Here is an 18,601-nt window from a genome sequence, read left to right on the forward strand (position 1 = left end):
GAGGCCTCCAAAGTGTTCAGAAGACACCTTAAACTATGGCTTTAACAGGAATTAGCTGTTGTTGCTTTCAGCTTCTATTTATTTATTTGTTTGCTATTTTTAATAACTTATTACATTTATATCCCATTTTTCCCTCTTGCAAGGAGCCCAAGGTAGCTTACACGATCCTCCTCTACTCCATTTTATATTCACAGCAACCCTGTGAGGTAGGGTAGGCTGAGAGTCAGTGACTAGCCCAAAGTCATCCAGTGAGTTTCATGGCTGAGGGGGACTAGAACCAAGATCTTCCGAGTTACTCTAGCTGCTACACCACACTGGCTTTTATCACAGGTTCATCTGCGTACAGCCATCAGCAGGTGTCATTTTCCATGACCTTGAGATAAATATGATTGCTTGCTAATGTTTGCAATCAAGCTCCTTAAAAGCTGGTAAAAAAATGACGGCCCTATTAAAATGTTAAAAATAAGACCTGCTGGATTACTGTATTTCTTCGATTCTAAGATGCCATCGATTGTAAGACGCACACTAATTTCAGTACCACCAACAGAAAAAAAGCTTTGATTCTAAGAAATAATAAACACACCCGCGATTCTAAGACGCACCCCGTTTTTAGAGATGTTTATATGGGGGTGGGGTGGGGGTGGAAGTGCGTCTTAGAATCAAAGAAATGCGGTAGATACCCTTCCTCAAAATAGTCACAGCAAGATGGATTGAAGGTAGACTGGTTAACAGGCTAGAGTAATTGGCCATGTTCAGAAGACACCTTAAACCATGGCTTTAACCATGGTGAATAAGGCTTTTTGACATTCACTGTGGTTAAAGCCATGGTTTAATGTGTCTTCTGAACACAGCCATTGTGTTGGATAGAGTGTGGTACTACAAGTGATGATGACCTGCTTTCAAATCATCCCCACTCAGCCATGATGCTAGCTGGGTGGCATTTGTGTACTTCTGGTTGAAGTTGAAGTACACAGGCTCTTAGGGAAGCCGTATGGTTCTGCGTCATGCTGTCTTTCAAAAAATCTTTAAAGATAGTATGTCAGTGATACTTTGTAGGTCAGAATTGTATCATACACTTTCAAGTTAATTTGTTGTCCAGCTCTTCACGTTTGAATTCATGTGTCTGTCCTGCCTTGGCCTAGGAAATTCAATCCCTGATCTGAACACAAGATCTTCCCTCCTCCGTCGCGGACTATAAGGTAGGTCTAACTAAGGCCTATAATGCATAAAACATAAATAAATGCCGTTTCAGTGCTACTAAACTGAAATGCCTTGTACATGACAAAATCCTTTCTATATCTGCTAGTTTCATACAATTCAGCAGCAAAACCATCATACTCGCTTTTGGATTGTGTGAGTGTATGTATGTCTAAATCAGTACTGATCAGTGTTTGGATTTTGTTTTTGATGGTATTGCTATAATTTTGTTTTTTCTGTCTCTAAGCTGCCCTTCAAAGTTTTTTTTTTGGGGGGGGAAGAGTAGTGTATAAATAATATTTTAAATAAATGAATAGACAAAGTAATTATTGGATCTGTCCATTTATTAAAAGTGTTACATTTTAAATCACTTTTACTTTTTGTTCAGACCATTGTCATCAGAGGGCACTTTTCAAGATGTTTGCCAAGGTGGCCAGAGGAAAGACATGAGCTAGGAGGGAACCTTGTTATGATACATTGGGAATCTGTAACAATATATCTATCTTACATGCTGTAGGTCTCAGTAAAAATATGGAGACCTTGTTGAGGGAGATCCCATTTCCACCCATGCAAAACACCCTGGGAGTAGGCATTCCTAAAATCTCCTCTTTGGAAAAAAAAAGTTTTCCCTCTGCCATCTTTTCCACTTGCCTGTCATGTTGCAGACGGCAACCAATCAGGGGTCACTGTGAGTAGGCAGTGCAGTGTTTCCATGGTAACCACCCGAGAGCAGCCAAATGGGTACTGGAGCACTACTGGAGGGGGGGGGGAAGGCTGGGGGCACCATTTCATAGGCTGGTATTTGGAATGGCCACGCTATGGCCCCTTTACAAAGATGTGGTTGAGCTTCTCCTTCTCTTCAACAATGTGGCAGCAACATCTTCCACCTCAGTCACTTCCACCTGAAAGGCAGCAGCCATTTCATCTCTTGCCAGTTTCAGAAAGGAATAGTCTGTAGCTAGGGAGCTGAGTCCCCCAGAGGTCAGAGCCTATACCAAAGGAAATGGAACATTAGTTGGGCGCCCGCCAAGCCCTTAGGGAAAGAAGCCTCCTCAGCAGTCTCCAGTACAGCTAGATGACTAGTTGCTCTGATTCAGGTCTCAAGGGCACCTAAACATCTGGCTCTCTATGCTGTGTCTGCCATTCTTCATGTTTAAGAGCTAAAGGCTAACGTACACACTGTGTTAAATATGTAGCATGTAGGTAACCCTAACTTTTTGTTTTATTTTAGTGTAAACATCCCAGGCCCTGATCTGGATTGGAAGTGCTGCACGCAGTCGGAGGGGGTTAAAACTTTCCATCCAGCTGCTTCCCTCAACTCCCCCCTCTGTGGGGGCTAAAAAGGGGGGAAAGCCCTCAATGGAGGGTTTTTCCCTTTCTTTAGCCCCCACACGGAAATGGCTGGGTAGGGAGGTTTGGCCCCATAACCCACATGTGAAGGGCCTGTTTTACAAAAGTTTTACTTTTGTTTTTACACAAAAGTAAAACAAAAAGATAGGATCACTTACATGCTATACATTTAGTGTAGCATGTAATTTAGCTCTGAGCCTTCTTCACCTTCTCAGACATGCTGTCTTCCTTTTTCAAGGCTGCTGGGGAAATAGGAGCAGAGCTCTAAGCAAAATATGTCCTCCAAAATGGAGGTTCTTTACCACAAGTCCTGCCTCAAGCCAACAAATGGCACCAGGAGATAAAAAGAGCCTCACAGGAGTGCATAGCATGAAGAAGGATGCCATAGCAAAAAAAAGGGGGGAAGGGGAGAAATGATTAAATTACAACACAAATGTTGGCAGCTCAATAAAGGGCCAATTTATATAATCAGGAGTATCAAGTGGTAAAAGTTTTCATGTACCACTTCATAATGAAAGAGAACGTCGTCCAAAAATGAGGAAGGGCACACACACACACTTTAGGTATTGAATAATAGCTTTCAGCAGCAAAGCCAGACTACAGTCCTCGTCTCTGACAAGCGTGTAAGAGAGAGCATGGTGAGCAGGTAAGCGTTTAAACATGCAGCCTCTACCCCCAAGTGGTAATATCCAGAAAAGGCTCTATTCTGCTGATTGTATAAATTCGCCCTAAGATGTGTCTGGAAAGGATCAGAGAGGAGTTCAAGTTTCCCTTGCACATTGAAATCCAGAGCACCAGAGTATTACGTGAGTAGGTCCCTTCACTGCTTCCCTCCTGTATCCCTGGTGACAACCCAATATCCGTAACTGGTTTCTGCTCTCACTCATGCTGATAAAATGCCTTTCATCTCATCACTGGCCTTGGCTCCCTCACCCGCCAGGCTGGCAGCATTCTAGATTCTATCAAAAATTCATGAAATTGACCAAGTAATTTGAAGAGAAATGGCTTTGTGAAGCGGCTCTCCCCACTTCAATTTCATTTTACTGTTTCATTTAACTGATTCTTAAGCATGTTTACTTGGGAGTAGGTGCCAGTGAACGCAATGGGGTTTACTTATGATTGCACATGTAGAGGATTGCATGGTTAACCTCTGATTCCGCACTCCCCGCCCCACAAAATATTTCCCTGCTTTCAAATAAAGCATCATTGCTGTTTTGCAAGGCAGTCTTATTGATTTTGCTATTTCAGCCAAAAAACAGTGAAATGAAACCGCCTGTTTCAAAGCTAGTGAAATGGCGTTGAAATTATCATTGCCATTTCGAGCCATACCTACAGCATTCATCATCTAGGGATGTCTAAGAATTTAGTTTCTTTTCTCAAAGCATCTAAACATGTTGCAAGCAAGAGCATTTGGGGTGAGGGGAGGGGACGTTTAAAAAAATCCTGAAATATTTGCTCATGTTTGAAATGCATATTTTCTTAAACAAATTACACATTTTTGCTCTTTCATCCATGGGGGAAGAGCACACTTTTGAAAAAATATGCTGAGAAACACATTTGAACAAACCAAAAAACAGGTCAAAAATGGGACTGGGGCCAAAATGAGCTTCAAAGAGAATTTCGGAGAATTTCAGTGAGATTGAAAAATGCTGGTTTCCCCATCCCTATCTCCATCCCAGTCTGCCCCTGGTCCTTGTCTTCCCTTTTCCCTTTCTCCAGCTGCAAACATTTCTAGTCAAATGTTTGCTGACAGCTGTACCTCCTGGATAAGCTGGACAGTGGCTGGGGTAGAGGCTTCCATGTTCCTTAGTGTGTTTCCTTTGTTACTGCTTGTAGACTGTGGAACGTCATCATTATCAGCCTCTTGTGAGGCAATGGCCTTCTTCTTGGGAAGCTTTATAGGAAGAAGAACAGATATATCTGAGTGGAGGCCCTTCGGCATCAGCGGCCAACATTTTTATTACCCAGAGTGCAACAGGCCCTGCCAATGGCAATATGTGCCCTTTATTCCCCACTGTGACCATATTTACAGGAAGACTGCTATCCCCATTAAACTTGTGGCACAATTTACAGATGAAGATACCTTCAGTGCCTACATTTTAAGAATTAATATAAAGTTCATATCATTTTACCATATGTATGTGTAAAATAATACTTGGATACTTTGACATGTCATAGAGTTCTTGCTTGTATTATGTTTTGTCTTCCATGCACTGATAAAATATCAGACTGCGGTGCAGAACATCTTTAAGCCTGAGAGCAGAATTCAATTTTGGAGATGCTCTCGGGGGGCTGTATTCCAGTCATGGGTGGGTCCAAAGGCAAAGGGTGCGGAACCGAAATACAAAAGAACACCAAAGCTCTTACTGCAAGTCACGGAGCTTGGGGAGAGGCATTCCAGCCTTTTAGAATGTGGGAAAAACTGCATGAAAGCCAGGAAACCACCACATGACTGGTGTGGGCCCAAGGGAAGGGTGTGTATCGTTCTGGGGCACCCCAGAGGGCTGCACTGGAACCCCAGGAGGGTTCCTGTCCTAATATATTAGAAGAGATAAGCCAAAAAGACGGCATTCCCTGCCTCTGGAGGTCAGGCAGGCACCAACTTTGTATTCCTTTCAGCGCCTCCTGAATACATCATTATTCCAGAAAGCCTTTCCTTAATGACCAGTCATGGTTCATTGTACATTTTGCTGCTTTTAAAATCTATTTTAAAGTGTTTTATTCTGTTTTTATTTTATTTTATCTTGTATGCTGCTCTGAAATTTTCAGTGGGGAGCGGTATATAAATATTGTAAATAAAATAAATAAAAAATAAATAAAACGCTTATCCTCTACGGGAGCTGGTCTGGTGCAACTGCAACATCAAATGTATGTTTGATGCAAGCCATCTGTGAGGATGTGGGAGAGGGCTCGTTCCCTTGCATAGAGAGCCCTACTATTGGGGTGGTGTTTGACTGACCACTCGTTCTGTTGGGACTTGGGACCTTTATTTTTCTCAGGCTGCTGCATGGACTGGATACAAATGATGAGGCAGAGCTCTAGGGTGGATGTCTTTGGTGGCAGACGTCACTTCCAATCTGTCCCTCTTCTTTGGAATTGCCGTTCTTTGTTCACTCACTTTTACGGAGAATCTGGGTGACATCATTGACACATTGCATTCCATCTTTCCTCAATGGCTTTTTCAGATCTGATTTGTGGCAATTTTTGAAATCTCAAATGCAAAGTCAGCCTGTTCAGTGTGAGTGGGCAAAGCACTATTGAAGGTTTTCGGGCCTCCTGTCACTTCAGTTGAGCATTTCTTGCTTCTGATCTTTTACTGCTCCATGTTGAGTATAGCTGATGAACAGCCTATTAATTGCCCATAGAATAGTCTCTCTTAACTACCCTTTATTGTCAGATCCTGTTCTCATGTGGGATTTTTCCCATTGTTTTTCTTTTAATTTTTATGTAGTGTAATAGTGCCATATTGCTATATAAAAATTAAAATATAATAGGAGAAAATCAGTCATTTAAGTCCTGCCCATAGGAACAGAAACTGAAATTAATGGGCAATTAACTATGCATACTTCCCCAGGAGTAGCCCCAATAAGCATAATAGAGTTTACTTCTGAGTAGATATACATAGGATTGCAGTGCAAAAGACTATTTAAGGAGCAAATAGCTTATTCATTACTCAACAGGAAGCAATAAAATACACTGAACATGTAAACTAGAAGCTTTTAATTAATGTTGGAAGAAATGTCTGCTGAAAAAAACTTGTAAATAAACTTGATAGAATGATCTTGGTCATGGGGAAGAATATTGGTGGATAATATGGCAATAAAGTGCTGCATAGAACTTCCATTTTAATTATTTTCCAGCTGACTGTGGAAAAATAATGCCTCTGCCATGGAAGCAACCCATACATACATTTTGGCCTTAGACATTTTGGCCTTAGAATTTAAAGGGGGGCACTGAAAGCACAACTTGGGCTGAGGTCTCCTTCTCAGACAGTCTAGTGTAGATAAACTAAAGCAATAGGGTTCAATTCACATTTACCTGCAGAATGGAAAATTGTTGTTCTGAACAGCTCTTGACACCTTGTGCTGACACCTCGCTCATTTTCTCGTGTTGCTTTTCAGGCTGAATAGAGCATTTGTAGGCTGGGGAGAAGGAAAGTGACATGATGAATCACTGAGATATTTATATTTTGCAGGTGCTTAAAGGCTGACACTGCTAGAGCTCTCACGAAACTACAAAATGGTTAAGAGAGCAATCCTGGCACCACGATCCAACTCAAGGCCACTCCCTCTTGCAGCTGGTGCAAAGGGAACTGTGCTGGCTGCCTCCCCAAGGTTGGAAACTCAAGTTCGAGGATGTTGACAAGGTGCTTGGACAGGTTTGCGCAACCACCTCGGTACTGGATCCTTGCCCCTCTTGGCTAATAAAAGCTAGCAGGGATGGAACAGCCGGCTGGGCCAAGTAAATGATTAATGCCTTTCTGAGAGAGGGAGTGGTCTCAGGCTATCTGAAAAAGGCGGTAGTGAGACCACTCCTGAAGAAAACTTCCTTGGACCCAGAAAATCTTAGTAACTACAGGCCAGTGGCAAATGTTCCATTCCTGGGCAAGGTCCTTGAGCGGGTGGTTGTGGGCTAGCTCCAGACACTCTTGGATGAGACTGATTATCTGGATCCATTTCAGTTGGGTTTCAGGCCTGGTTTTGGCACAGAAACAGCCTTGGTCGCCCTGTATGATGACCTATATCGGGAGAAAGACAGGGGGAGTGTGACTCTGTTGATTCTCCTTGTTCTCTCAGTGGCTTTTGATACCATCGATCATGGTATCCTTTTGGAACGTCTGGCTGAGTTGGGAGTGAGAGGCACTGCATTGCAGTGGTTCCGCTCCTACTTGGTGGGTCGGCTCCAGAAGGTGGTGCTTGGGGAACATTGCTCGGCTCCGTGGACTCTCCAGTATGGGGTTCCGCAGGGGTCAGTCTTGTCCCCCATGCTATTTAACATGTACATGAAACCATTGGGTGCAGTCATCCGGAGTTTTGGAGGGCATTGTCATCAGTATGCTGATGACACGCAGATCTACTTCTCCTTTTCATCTTCATCAGGTGGGGCTGTGGATGTGCTGAACCGGTGCCTGGCTGCGACAATGGACTAGATGAGGGCTAATAAACTGAAGCTCAATCCAGACAAGACTGAGATGCTGTTGGTGGGTGATTTTTCTGACTGGATGGGGGGTGTTCAACCAGTTCTGGATGGGGTTGCACTCCCCCTGAAGGAGCAGGTTCGTAGCTTGGGGGTTCTCCTAGAACCATCTTTGTCACTTGAGGCTCAGGTGACCTCGGTAGCACGGAGTGCTTTCTACCAACTCCGGTTGGTGGCCCAGCTATGCCCCTATCTGGACAGGGATAACCTAGCTGCAGTTTTCCATACTCTGGTAACCTCCAAATTAGATTTCTGCAATGCCCTCTAAATGGGGCAGCCTTTGAAGACGGTTCGGAAGCTGCAGCTTGTGCAAAATACAGCGGCCAGATTGATAACTGGAACAAATATAACACAAATTCTGGCCCACTTGCATTGACTGCCTATATGTTTCCGAGCCCAATTCAAGGTGCTGGTTTTAACCTATAAAGCCCTACATGGCTTGGGACCGCAATACCTGATGGAACGCCTCTCCCAACAGGAACCTACCCATACACTGCACTCAACATCTAAGGTCCTCCTCCGAGTGCCTACTCCAAGGGAAGCTCGGAGGATGGCAACAAGGGAGAGGGCCTTTTCAGTGGTGGCCACCCAACTGTGGAGTGATCTCCCTGATGAGGCTCGCCTGGCGCCAGGTCAAGACTTTCCTTTTCTCCCAGGCATTTAACACCATTTAACAATGCTAAGTTTGTTTTTTAAGGACCCACAGAACTGTTGTTTTTAAATGGATACTGTTGTTTTTATACTGTTCTTATGTTTAAAATTTTGTATACTTTTAATGTTTACTGTTTTTAACTTTTGTAAACCGCCCAGAGAGCTTCGGATATGGTGCGGTATATAAATGTAACAAATAAATAAATAAATAAATAAATAAAAGGGGGGTTTCATCGGGTGGGGATGGGAGGAGACCGGAGAGGCCAGGATATGAGTTATCCTGAGCCTCCAACCTCCTTCCCTCCCACTCCAAAGTGCCCTCACAAAGCAGACTGAAAAGCCTTTCCATCGAAAATAGAGGATGGGGAGCCAAAGATAACTTGTGCTGTTCCTTCTGCTCTGCTGGCTTCAGACTGGTAGGGGCATAGGAAACTTGGAAACCTTTGAGTGTGGGGACTTCCAAGTAGTGGGAGAGCAATTGGTAGGGTTGCACCATAAGGTAATGATTTTAATAAACTGAAGTCTGTTGATCAAGGAATATACAAACATTTGAGTAACAAAACCCTTTCATCAGGGCAGCAGTTAACCCCACCCCACTCCACCCCCAAACACATCAGCTTGATAGGTATGGTGAGATGAGAGTCTTGCATTGGAAATTCCTCTCTTGTTGCTAGCATTATGTCTTTCAGTGGCAGAGGCAGATTGGAACCTACCTAGGACAGATGACTGATGACTTGGCTGTAGCATCTTCTCTCCATCCAGTTCATTCTCATATGACATCCTAGGGAACAAAGCACTGGTGGTAAATCCCAAGAAAATATGCTATCTCAAATAACTATTTGTCCTCTAGACTCAAACTACGGTTTTCAGCAAATAGCAATCCTAGGTTATTGCCCAGAACATTGTTCTCCATCATTTTCTTTTCCATTTCCCCATCTGCTCTTCCCGAGTGTGTGTGTGTGTGCGTGTGCGTGTGTGTGCGTGCGCGTGCGTGCGTGCGTACGTACGTGCAGTAAAATAGATGTAATTATGCAGTCCTCACAAGGTTGATCCATGTGCGGCATTTATGCATTTCCTACAGCAATATCACTAGCACATAGGAAAAGTGCAAGACTGAGGTGACCTTCAGTTTCCTCTAGACGTAATTTGGACAAAACTGAAGTAATAATTGAAAAATCCTGTGACTTGAAGGTAATAGTGATGGACTCCCATTATCGTTGTGACTGTCTTCACCCTGATCATGCAGGCTAGAAGTTTTGAGTGGTTCACTTGCATCCTTTTCTGCACTTGAATGTTCAATGGCCAGAAGTGTTTTCTACCAGCTCTTCTTGAAAGAAAATCTGTTGTCTGTTCTTTCCCATTCAAAGATCCAGCAGCCATCATTTATCCATTTGTATTTTCAAAACTAGACTAGCATCATGTACCCATTCCATGGGCCTTCTCTTTATGGTGGTTTAGAAGTTTCAGCTGGTACTGTGTGTGACCTCCGGCCATGATGGGGTGAGGCACTGGGAACACGGCATTATGCTAATGCTTTGGTGCCTGCACTGGCTCCCTATCATTTGGGCCCTGCTCAAGCTGAGGGTTGATACCTACAAAATTCTAAAACGCTTGGGGCACAACGTATCTCCATCCATATGTCCCACTGCATTCCAAAAAGAGTATAAGGTTACCATCCATACGGCAAGCTAGGACATATGGGTGCCCAACACTTCTGGAATTCCCTTCCCAAAAAGCCGAAGTTCAGCACCTTTCAAAAGCGATTGAGACTTCATTCATTTTTTCTTTGGCAGGCTTTTAGTGAATAGCAGAGCAATGACTGGCGAGGAAAGTGGAGTTTTAATGAGTGGTGGGCAGATAATGCCCTCCCACATCCCCAGCCCCATCCACATGCTACAAGGAAAGTGTTTTCCGTAACATTCGCAGGGAGGTGAACAGGGTTTTAAATTTTTGGAGGTAGGCAAGGGGCTTCCCAGTAAAGGGGGGGGCACTAACATATATATTTTCAATACCTTTCTTCCCTTTGACAGAAATTTGCTTTCTCTCGCACTGTTTATAACAACCCTATTTCACGATGTAGTGTTGTTCTAGATGCATTTGGGGGGGAAATGGCAGTCACCACTACTGCCATTGCTCTTTCCCCAACATTGCATCCAGAAAGATGCTACATCATGACATAGCAAGGCACTGTAGGAGAACATGGTGGCCCAGCTCACTCTCTGCCACTGATCGTGGCCATTTCAAGCAGACAGGAAAATTTCTGTAAAGGAAATAAAGTGTTTGGTTTAAAAACAAAATGCTGCCATCCTTGCCTTTACTGGTAACCCCCCTTCCTCCAAAAAATGTTAAAACATTCACCTGCCTCCCTAAAGAATAATTAATTAGATCACTCCAACTCCCATCCCCAAAACAGCCCAAAGCTTCCACACAAAAGTTTTATAACAGCTCTTATTTTAATTAGCTCAGAATTCAGAAATTTTGCTCAGTCCATTCCCCAGCAGCACTCTCATCATCCATGCTGGAATCAGTCCTCTGAAAGGAATCCTGCCCTCCATTTTGTTGACAGTGATCGTTCTGTTCCCATTCCTGGATCCCGCCATGGACTTTACCGTGCTGTTGCGTTGTTGTTGGCATTGCTGTTGCTGTTGCTCACATTGGTGCCTCCTGTTGGTGGGAAGTCATCAAGGAATACAGGGGAATCTAGCTCTTCGCTTCCCATCTCGGTGAATTGCAGAGGCCTCTGGCTGGCCATATGGGGTGGTAGGGGGCTGCTGGGTTCCATGAAGGTGTCGACCTGTCCAAACAAACCCCCTGTCCTCTGAGTTCAAGGGGGAGAGAGAGGAGGCTGTTACATTGGATTATTATTATTATTATTATTATTATTATTATTATTATTATTATTATTGCTTGGGTGGAGGGAGAAGCTCTTGTTTAGCCTTCCCCAACCTGCAACTCCCAGAATCCTCCAGCCAGCCAGAAGCAAGAAGTTTCAGGGGGCAATTGTTGAAATGAGAACGGGACTGGCGGAGATGTCCCAAATGCCCCCCCCCTTCTGCAAATGCTTTTTCTAAAGGAAGAGATGTGGTTAGTTCTAAACACATTGGCTTAAGATGTTTTTAATGTAACATATGATTTGGCTGTTAAACACATTGATTTTTCATGTGAAGGTGGGAGGAGTCAGTCTCCACAGTATATAGTTAAAATATTTACAAGAAAGGTTGCCATTGTTGCCATGTTGATCCCAAAGACAAACTGTGACAAACTCCTACTTCAGGTATAGATTCACAGTGCCCTGAGCGCCTGGTCGGCAGGCACCCTGCTGGGAAACATGAATAGTTTTATCTAGCCTTATTTCACTTCTTTGTCCTCAAAAATGCAAACAAAACATTAATCCCTTTTTGTGAATATATTCAAACTACTTTGACTTTTGAGATGTAAGTTACAGTCATTAAGAAGGTGGGTCCAACCACTAGGTCATTTCCTAGCTAGACTACTGACAGCAGAAGTGAAGGCTATCACATTATTGGACAGACCAACTACCAGTCTCTGCTAAAGGACTAAGTTTTACTGAGCTGAGATCCCCATGAAAAGAAAGACTACCCAAATCTTGCTAGAGCATCCTATATACCAGTGGTTCCCAAACTTTTTCAGGTAACCGCCCCTTTGGTTCCAAAAACTCATGCCCAGCAGTGCCCCTGACTCTACCCTACAAAAATCATTATTCAGAATAGCAGTTTTCAACGACCCACTAAGGAAGATAATCACAATAAAATTCAAAACAGTAACAATTAATTGAATATTTATTCAAAATCCAATTACCTCTTTTTAGTTTATTCAATTAAACTTGATCCAGTGATATCATCTTTTCAAAGTTTGATAGTCATTTAGCAAGAATATTAAATATCACATTTAATAACTAAGGTAGAGTACCTCACTATTCTGTAAATTCTTAATGTGATGGATAGGCTTGATGAAGCGATACCAGTTTCCCAATGTCTGGTTTAAAGTCACTTAACCTGAATCTTAAATCACCACGTTTAGTAATCTGGAGTCGATTTCTTTGCTTGGAGAGAAGTAGGCAGACCACACTAAAACCACATTCCACCAAATATGATGTTAGAAATACAACCAGGAGCTTCTGAACCACTCTCCATAGTGCAGAATAGCAATTCACCGTTAAAAGGACTCTCTTTTGAAACAGTATTAATATGTGTGTGGATTCTTCCCCTATATGGCTTGGGACCAAACTACCTTCTTCCATAAAAATGTCCCTGGGTTTTAAGATCTTCTGGAGAGGTGCTTCTCGGAAAAGACTACCTCGAGTGCCCCCCTGCCGCTCCTTTGCCTCTTAACGCCCCCCTATGAAATCCCACCGCCCCGGTACCGGCCCCTTTGGGAACCACTGCTATCTACCATCTAACAGAAAGCCAGATGCTCTCTCTCTCTCTCTCTCTCTCCATTTCTATACCTGCCTTTTCCCCCAGGATCATCCCAAGATCATTCTTGTGCACCCAAATGCCGCACAGGGGATCCTGGGAGCAGGCAGAGACGATCCCTCCATTTCCCTGGGATAATCCTTAGGTGTAGAAAGGGCCTCTCTCTCTCTTACCATCCTCCCTGCAATAAGCTCATCATATGCTCTGGAACCCAAGGTTCTACTGAAGTAGGTAAAGTGACAGATAAGTTAGAGTGACATATCACTCTAACTTATCTGTCACTTTACACACACACACACACACACATATGTGTGTGTGTGTGTGTGTGTGTAAATATATATATATATTTGGAATTACGTGTATATGTGCGGTTGTTGCCTTCCCTATTTCCCCCCTTGTTTCTCTCCCCCACCCCCACAAATAAATTCCTTTTTACATTTGGACATTTGGCTGTGTTGTTTTGAAAGGGATTCCTCACTGAACTCCCCATGTGCATGACTGCACAATTACAAAACTACCACTTGTGTTTAAGGACTTTTAAAAGGTTTTTCTTAAATACACCATTTCTGGGCTTTGAGAAGGAAAGTCCAATGCACATTTATTTCTTTTTCGTTCCTAGCCTGAGGGTGAAGGAAGGGGTCCTTGACAATAGGGCTCAGAAACTTCACAAATATCTGGACAGACTGGGGTGTGTCAGGAGGTTAATCCTGACTGGTTACAGCCTTTCATTCTTTTCCTGGGGATCCCGTTTAAAGAAGGAGTCCACCAGGAAGAAAAGTTATCCCCCTTCCAAGTCTTGAAACACAAAAGATAAGAATATCCAATGGTATTCTTATCCAAACTAAGACAGGGGAGCAAGTTTCACAGAACTTGTGACTTGCAGTTATGCAGCACTCAAAGGCTTGCCATGATGGATGGATTAATATTTATTTATTTATTTATTTATTTATTTATTACATTTTTATACTGCCCAATAGCTGAAGCTCTCTGAGCAGTTCACAAAAATTAAAACCATAATAAAACTACCAACAGGTTAAAAACACGAACATAAAATACAGTATCAAAAGCACAACCAGGATAAAACCACACAGCAAAATTGATATAAGATTAAAGTACAGAGTTAGAACAGTAAAATTTAAATTTAATTTAAAATTAAGTGTTAAAATACTGGGAGAATAAAAAGGTCTTCAGCTGGCGACGAAAAGAGTACAGTGTAGGCACCAGGCGGACCTCTTTGGGGAGCTCATTCCACAGACGGGGTGCCACAGCGGAGAAAGCCCTCCTCCTAGTAGCCACCTGCCTCACTTCCTTTGGCAGGGGCTTTTATTAAAGAATACTTTAATAAAAGTATTCTTCAAGCCATTTCATATCCTATCAGTCTTTTTGATATCCAGTGTAGTATAATGACTAGAGCAGACATCCCCAATCTAGTGCCCTCCAGACTTCAATTCCTATCAGCCCCAGCCAGCATGGCCAATGGTCAGGAATGCTAGAAGATGTAATCCAAAACATCTGGAGGGCACTGTGATGGAACCACTCTGCTTAGCTCAGCGATTCCCTGGCCGGAGAAGGGGGGTCTGACTCAGCCAGCCCAAACGCACACCCCTTCACTGCCGATTGTTAACCCTTTAAAGTCTAGGTTCTCAAGGAAATGACACCACACTCCGGAGATAGGGACCAAACACTTTTATTCTTCACACTACACACTTCTGTAAGGGTCCACACATTAAGGTAAACATGTAAGAGGTTTGGGGGGGGGGGAAACACAGACAAAGGAATAACACACTCAGGACAACAGGGACTAATACCTCACCCTCACCCTTTACACGCTCAAGCCAATTGAATTCACACTTACTCCCCACTTAACCACCCACCAGCCGTAACTCCGGCAAGGTCTCTTGCCCACTTGTACCCAAACCTATTCTAAAACATAACAAACATTTAGCACTGCGACTCAACCTCTTCGTTGCTCACTCTGACTCAGCTTTAAGCCACTCAAACTAAGACTCTTTCCCTCAGCGGCCATGTGGAGCTTCCGCCATCCAGCCGTCCCAGCCTGGATGCTCTAACTCACCATGCACACACTGGACTCCTGACACCCACAGGAAAGAGACCGGACCCTTAAGTGCCCAAGCTTTTTATCCCTTTCTGGGACCCCCTTGTCACCAGACCCACCCGGAACAATAGAAACCCCATTGCAACCCTCACCTCTCCCAAAGGGAGGGGGGAATGCTCCCAGACATTGCACAGCTGCAGCTTGTTACTCTTCCCCTGGTACCAGCCCGGGGAGGCGTCATCAGATGCCGGGCGCTTCTCGCCCAGCGTGGCCTTGGCATTTCACTTGCTACTCCCTTTTCGGACACAAAGAAACCCCTATTCCTCTCCCTTGGACGAAGCAAAAATGTTCTCTTAAAGGAACCATGGGCTCAGCCCATGACAGGCACCAGATTGGCAAAAGCTGAACTAGAGTGTTGGTTGTTGACTAGGGAGAGCCAGGCTGAAATTCCCATACTGCCCTGAAACTCACTTGGTCAGTCACTCTCTCTCTCTCAGGCTAACTTACCTCACAGGGTTGTTGTGAGAATAAAAGAGAGGGGTATAAATAAATGAATAAAATAAATTAAAAAAATAGAAAATAATTCAAGCATGGGCATGAATAACAATGGTTAGCTTTGTGCTGAGATCCTTGAACACTTACAAGAAGACTGGGAAATTTCCACAAGTTAGTCTGGAAAACTGGACATGGCTAGCAGTTAGCCCAAGACAAAACAGCTGCTCTGTGCTGGACCTGGAAGCAGAGTCTTCCCCAACAACCCTAACACCCGTGCCAGCAGCCTCCCCTGCAGGGCTGTTAAAAGGCAACACAAGATTTCAGGCTAGATGTTGATGTTGTAATTTTAGATTTGCATCTATGTCATAGTTTAGATACAAGGTATACTACCTCAGGGTAAGAGGTTAGACTTATTTATTTATTTATTTATGGCATTTTCATAAGAACATAAGAGCCATGCTGGATCAGACCAAGGGTCCATCTAGTCCAGCATTCTGTTCATACAGTGGCCAACCAGCTGTTGACCGGGAACCCACAAGCAGGGCATGAATCATAGAATCATAGAATAGCAGAGTTGGAAGGGGCCTACAAGGCCATCGAGTTCAACCCCTTGCTCAATGCAGGAATCCACCCTAAAGCATCCCCGAAAGATGCTTGTCCAGCTGCCTCTTGAAGGCCTTTAGTGTGGGAGAGCCCACAACCTCCCTAGGTAACTGATTCCATTGTCGCACTGCTCTAACAGTCAGGAAGTTTTTCCTGATGTCCAGCTGGAATCTGGCTTCCTTTAACTTGAGCCCATTTTTCCGTGTCCTGCTCTCTGGGAGGATCGAGAAGAGATCTTGGCCCTCCTTTGTGTGACAACTTTTTAAGTATTTGAAGAGTGCTATCATGTCTCCCCTCAATCTTCTCTTCTCCAGGCTAAACATGCCCAGTTCTTTCAGTCTCTCCTCATAGGGCTTTGTTTCCAGACCCCTGATCATCCTGGTTGCCCTCCTCTGAACACGCTCCAGCTTGTCTGCGTCCTTCTTGAATTGTGGAGCCCAGAACTGGACGCAATACTCTAGATGAGGCCTAACCAGGGCCTAATAGAGAGGAACCAGTACCTCATGTGATTTGGAAGCTATACTTCTATTAATGCAGCCCAAAATAGCATTTGCCTTTCTTGCAGCCATATCGCACTGTTGGCTCATATTCAGCTTGCAATCTACAACAATTCCAAGATCCTTTTCGTTTGTAGTATTGCTGAGCCAAGTATCCCCTATCTTGTAACTGTGCCTTTGGTTTCTATTTCCTGAATGTAGAACTTGGCATTTATCCCTATTAAATTTCATCCTGTTGTTTTCAGCCCAGCACTCCAGCCTATCAAGATCACTTTGAAGTTTGAGTGCAACTTCACCCACCCACCCATGTTCCCCAGCAACTGGTGTATATAGGCTTAGTGCCTCTGATACTGGAGGTAGCACATAGCCATCAGGACTAGTAGCTACTGATAGCCTTCTTCTCCAGAAATTTGTTAAACCCCGTTTTAAAGCCATCCAAATTGGTGGCCATCACTACACCTTTATACTACCCATCAAGCAAGTTTTTCCATGGCTTACAAAACTTATAAATCAATAAAATACAAAATGAAATAAAATAACATCAAAAATAGATTTCAATCAACATTAATACAACCATCTCATTCTAAATGGGCTTATGAAGAGCTCATTCAGAAATCTTGTGAATCTTCTCCCAGACTGCAAATTCTGCATCTTATACAACAACAGCAGTTCAGAACAGTAATGATAGCACCTCTAGGTTGACTTTAAAACTGTTCTAGGATTTTTTCCTCTTCATCACATTTTAGTGTGACCAGAAATGAAACTCATGAAGGCTCAATACAGAGAAGATGTGTCTTTGTTCTCAGTGGGTCCCATTGACTTCTACAGGGCAAAGATAAAGCTCTGCAAAGAGAGACATGTGTATTTGTATGTGTGTGCGTGCACTTTGAGGGACGGATGCATAAGATGGCTTAATTATCGCCTGACCCACACTTAGAGGGATGCACTTGAATGTTGTGTGAAGATCACTTAGCTCAGAAAAGATCCTTATAATTTAGAAGCTTTTCTCCTCAATAATAATGAGTATTTTGCTCATAGGTATATAAAAGACAATGTTCAGGTACATAAAAGGGTGCCACAGGGAAGATGGTTAAGAACAATTTTCCATGGCCACAAAAATTAGGAACTGAAAGAATGGTTATAAGTGAGCTACTTAGATTATGATTAAATATAAGGAAAAAACTTCCTGACAGTAAGATCTGTACAACAGTGGAACAGTCTACCTACAGAGGTTGTGGGTTCTCCATCTCTGGAGGCTTTTAAGAAGAGGCTGGACAGTTACCTCTCACGGATGGTTTAACTGGTTTTCCTGTGCAATGCAGAGGGTTGGACTAGATGATCCTTGTGGTCCCTTCCAACTCCACAATTCTATGTTTCTATAACCACTAACACTAACTTAGAAATATTAAGCAGGAGAACTCAGAGCTCATTCTGCTCTTTAACATTTGGCCCATTGCTACCAAGAAAACAATATTGTGCTGTTAGTGATGAGGAAACATACTTCCATGTGAGGGAAGCATGCGGGGGGTGGAGGATGGTGTCATTTTGTGCAAGAGCAGTGCAAGTGAGGCACAGGCATGATACTGCTCAAGTTTGCTCCTGAGAGCCAGGGGACATTAAGTGTAGGTGATCTCATTGTTCATACTCACCCTGTAGATGCCTTCCTCCATTGCTGCCTCCACCATGGCTCTCTCAAGCTCTTCCTCTGCTGTCAGATCCCCAGAGATGGCTCTTTTGATCTCAGGAGCAGCTTCCTCTTCAATGGTCCTCAGGCCAGCCTGGAAGTAACATTGGTGGGGACCATTCACACCAGGTTGGGAAAGGAATGGAGTAGAAGAGAGGGAGCAAGGGGGTGAATCAACCCACCTGATCCCCTTTCACTGAAATAAACTTGGGGGGTTTAGGTTCATATTTTTAAACACTGCACAGACATCACCCTGCCAGCTTCCCACAAAAGATAAAGCAGTGCTTACACTGACCAGACTAAAAGCTCCATCACACCGGGGGTTAACACGCTCCCCACCTTCACTTCTCCGCCCCTGTTTTCCTTACTCTTTTCAAAAGAGGAAGTACCCAATGAGCACGAGGCCCATTGAGTCCACTGTTCTAATGGCGCTGCT

General features: G+C 43.6%; 1 protein-coding gene across 1 annotated transcript in view; it reads right to left on the minus strand.

The window, feature by feature from the left end:
* Positions 1-1,523: 1,523 nt before the first annotated feature.
* The window catches only part of CACNA1S (calcium voltage-gated channel subunit alpha1 S), a 95,176-nt gene continuing 78,098 nt past the window's right edge, over positions 1,524-18,601 (minus strand). The window contains exons 40-45 of the mRNA XM_063140772.1: positions 18,131-18,259; positions 11,004-11,212; positions 9,108-9,175; positions 6,586-6,689; positions 4,307-4,441; positions 1,524-2,186 (exon numbers count right to left, since the gene is read on the minus strand). Coding sequence (XP_062996842.1) covers positions 2,025-2,186; positions 4,307-4,441; positions 6,586-6,689; positions 9,108-9,175; positions 11,004-11,212; positions 18,131-18,259 — 807 coding nt within the window. The 3' untranslated portion in view covers positions 1,524-2,024. The remainder of the gene's footprint in view (positions 2,187-4,306; positions 4,442-6,585; positions 6,690-9,107; positions 9,176-11,003; positions 11,213-18,130; positions 18,260-18,601) is intronic.

This window comes from Elgaria multicarinata, chromosome 1, assembly GCF_023053635.1.
Source record: "Elgaria multicarinata webbii isolate HBS135686 ecotype San Diego chromosome 1, rElgMul1.1.pri, whole genome shotgun sequence".
In the NCBI taxonomy this organism is placed as follows: domain Eukaryota; kingdom Metazoa; phylum Chordata; class Lepidosauria; order Squamata; family Anguidae; genus Elgaria; species Elgaria multicarinata.